This window comes from Sinocyclocheilus grahami, unplaced genomic scaffold (assembly GCF_001515645.1).
Source record: "Sinocyclocheilus grahami isolate Dianchi unplaced genomic scaffold, SAMN03320097.WGS_v1.1 scaffold750.1, whole genome shotgun sequence".
NCBI lineage: Eukaryota > Metazoa > Chordata > Actinopteri > Cypriniformes > Cyprinidae > Sinocyclocheilus > Sinocyclocheilus grahami.
The window spans coordinates 418281-422102 of NW_015505929.1; the positions used below are offsets into that span (position 1 = coordinate 418281).

Below are 3822 nucleotides of genomic sequence, written 5' to 3' on the forward strand. Positions count from 1 at the left end.
AAGCAGACATATTTATTTCTATAAATAAATTTAGATTAACCTTTAGGGATACTAAAGTTTTTCAGTCAAGAGCAGTGCGTGATTTTCTGTCTTTCTGTTGTTGCTTGATTAACATCAATGACTCGGACAATAGCAACTAAATTAGGCTGCTGTCCCTTTAAAACCGAATGCACAGCTGCAATGGATGCAATGTACTGATACACTCCCTGCTGTTTACGTTCACTTAAGACACAATCAGCTGTGTTTATGTGAATACTCGTCAAAACGAACAATTCATCATAATTTTGTGTGTAATTCTCCGTTCATGCAACGCGAAAGAGTACTCGCGCTGTGAGACGCGCTTTCTGTGTGTGTATGCTTCAGTGTCTGTGCTCAGAAAACCGGACCGAATTGAGTTCTCTCTTGCATCGTCAGATTTATCCATATGTCTGCTCTTCTCTTACTCCCACATATTGACCGGTTCATATTTACGCATAACCTCCGAACCACACAGCAGATTCGTTCTGAATGAATCTCTTCCCAAGTTGTCCCTCCCTAACATTTCCGTCTCGTTTTTATTCGTTGACGAAAATGTCAATAGATTTACGTCATAGTTTTTGTCATTCAAAAAGAGTTTTAGTTCGTTATCGTCTCGTTGTCATCGGTGAAAAAAATGTTGTTGACAAATTATTCGTCAACGAAATTAACACTGCTATACATAAGAGATTGCACATTTAACCTAATATTGATTAGTTTTCTCTCAACAGTACAATTGAAAAATCGCAGATGAGTTGCATTGCATTAATGTCACATTTTATTATTACATTTAGAAATAATACGGCCTACAGTATCAGCCCAAAAGGGATATAAACTGGTTCAAATTGATTAAAAACAGCAGAATATATAAAAGGTGCTGAAAGATCATAGGTAAAAGAAACAATGTGTGATTTAATGTAATCTAATATAATAATCTTACTTACAAAAAAGAACATTTCCACAGGTAACAAGAGACACATCAGTGCATGCAGTATTAGTCTGATTGAGGTAATAATACTAAACAAAACTCAAGGGTTGTGAAAGTTTTGATAGTTAGGCCAGGAGTAGGGCATTTAAAAATCTTAAAAGATGGCATAGAATCAAACTACTGAATTGTCCAGATCTTCAGCTGCTAGACTAGCAATGCCATTGTTGGTGAACTTGCTTTACAATAAGACAAACAGAAAGGGACAGCACAGAAACCCTATTAAACTTTGTTTATCCCATGATCTTTTAAAGAAGTATTTCTCAGAGATGTCCTCTTTTATTTGGGGTATGAGACTTTTGTTGGACCACAGACTGATTTAGCTGTGTTTCACTGCCTATTGGTTAAAGTACCCAGATCAACCTATTGATGCACAGATATGTCCATTAATTAGGGTCAAAATATTGAGATATTGAGAATCTGATGGCATGGACTAATCAGACCGTTTCAGAATATAGTTTCTATGTTAACATTGCTCTGTGTCACATGCTAATCCCATAATCCAAGCAAAATCCTTCCTGTTTCTTTTGCATATAACAATTTCCCTTTTATCCCTTTCTTTAGAAACACTCCAGTAGTAGGATAAATATGTAGGTTACATTTTAAAGGGTATTAGGTGGATTTTGCTTTGACAAAACCCTCCTCTCTATCCTCATCTGTTTAGCAAGTATAGTTAGCTGCTTAGCCTCATCATGCTCGCTGTAATAAGGAGCGTGTGACCTTTTTTGCTAAGCTGTGAGGGCTTTGGTTCTCTCTGTGACTACCAAGATCAGCTTGGGTGTAACACTCTGTGTTTGTCTTTGTCTGATTGAGCTTCATTAAATGTGCTAGCTGTGTAGTGCAAGTTTATTTTTATAGCTAACACAAAAACATTCGTAGACATCCAGTCAGTTGTTTTCATAAATTACTATTTTTATCCTAATGTTCCTGCTAATTAACTTAGTCGCTAATTGTATGTCGCTCTAGGTGTTTGCATGGGGCTATAACAACTGTGGCCAGGTGGGTTCAGGGTCCACCGCCAACCAGCCAACACCTCGCAAGGTGTCCAACTCTCTGCAGAATAAAGTGATGGTCAGTATAGCTTGTGGACAGACTTCATCCATGGCTGTGGCGGATAATGGCGAGGTAAGGGATGAAATTAATCATTTGTATCCTTTGTTTTTATGGAAATATGCAACGTGCTATGTAAAAGTGCTATGTGTTGACTATTGACTGTTTAGCATGCAAGTCGTCTTTCTTGCTGTATTTCTCACTGTAGCTGAGTTGCATGTTTGTTAGTGGTGGTGAAATGTGTGTTTCAGGTTTATGGCTGGGGTTACAATGGTAACGGCCAGCTAGGGTTAGGCAACAATGGGAACCAGCTGACACCGTGTCGTTTGATTGCACTACAAGGCCTCTGTGTGCTGCAGGTACGAAACACAAGATCTGCCAGGTTCTCAGATAGATTGTTAGCTGTACATGTAACATACTAATATACACTACCGTTCAAAAGTTTGAGGTCAGTAAGATTATTATTTGAAAGAACGTAATATATATTTAGCAATAATTCTAAAGCAAATGATCAAAAGTGCCAGGACATTTGTAATTTTACAAAAAAGGTTTATATTTCAAATGAATGCTGTTCTTCAAATTAACTGTTCATCAAAGAATCCTGGAAATTATTATGCAGCACAACTGTCTTTAACACAGATAATAATAAGAAATCTTTATTGGACACCAAATCAGCATATTAGAATGATCTCTGAAGGATCATGTGACCGGAATATGTTTTTCATTTTCATTTGTAATATTATTTAACAATAGTACTGTTTTTACTGTATTGTAAATGAATGCAGTCTTTGTGAGCATAAGAGACTTCAAAAACATTTAAAAAATTGTACTGACCCCAAACCTTTGAACAGTAATGTATAAAAAAGCAACAAGAATTGACAACGAAGAAACAAGCAGTTTGATTTGCCACACAACCCATGTGACCATGCAGATTTGAAAAAAATGTAAGTGGTGAAAAAATGTAAACCATGTCACTGTGTCACAGATTGCGTCAGGTTACGCTCATTCTCTAGCACTGACCGATGAGGGCCTACTGTATGCATGGGGGGCCAACACTTACGGCCAGCTGGGCACCGGCAACAAGAGCAACCAGCTAAGCCCTGTACAGGTCATGACTGAGAAAGAAAGGTAATGGGGTTTGGGAATGTCTTTTCCTTTTTTATTACTTGCCTACTCATTCACTCACTGTTATTGTTAACTAAAAGTATTAAAAATTGCAATAAAGCTGATGAAAATATTAAGAATTGTTGCCTTGGCAAATAACTGAAATGAAATAAGTTTAATTTTAAGTATTTAAAGGGGTCATATGATGCGATTTTAAAATTGTTCCTTTCTTTTTGGAGTGTTACAAACTCTTGGTGCATAAAGAAGATCTGTAAAGTTGCAAAGACTAAAGTCTCAAATCCAAAGAGTTATTCTTTATAAAAGTTAAGAGTCAGCCACACCTACCTAAAACGTCTCGTTCTAACACGCCCCCACATGTCTACGTCAAGATGTGGGAAGATTTGCATAACGCCGCCCAAATGTTCATGAAAAGAAAGAAGGTAACTTTTATTCTCGCTGTAGTATTGTTGTTGCCGCCGCCGCCACCATGTCGTGAAGGCACTGTGTGTTTCGTTGTGAAAGCGAAATTTCTTTGTTTTGTCTTCCAAAAGAGGACACGACTAGAAATCAGTTGTTAAGTTGTATTTACAACACTGTTCCAGAACAGTTCAACCCAAATATTCAGATGTGTGCAGCGCATTTTATGGAGGACTGTTTCCTGATCCTGG

The 3822-nt window shown here is 37.4% G+C and overlaps 1 protein-coding gene across 1 annotated transcript in view; it reads left to right on the forward strand.

Moving 5' to 3' along the window:
* Nucleotides 1-3822, forward strand: part of rcbtb1 (regulator of chromosome condensation (RCC1) and BTB (POZ) domain containing protein 1) — a 12282-nt gene that overhangs the window by 3992 nt on the left and 4468 nt on the right. The window contains exons 5-7 of the mRNA XM_016245314.1: nucleotides 1967-2125; nucleotides 2302-2409; nucleotides 3036-3178. Coding sequence (XP_016100800.1) covers nucleotides 1967-2125; nucleotides 2302-2409; nucleotides 3036-3178 — 410 coding nt within the window. The remainder of the gene's footprint in view (nucleotides 1-1966; nucleotides 2126-2301; nucleotides 2410-3035; nucleotides 3179-3822) is intronic.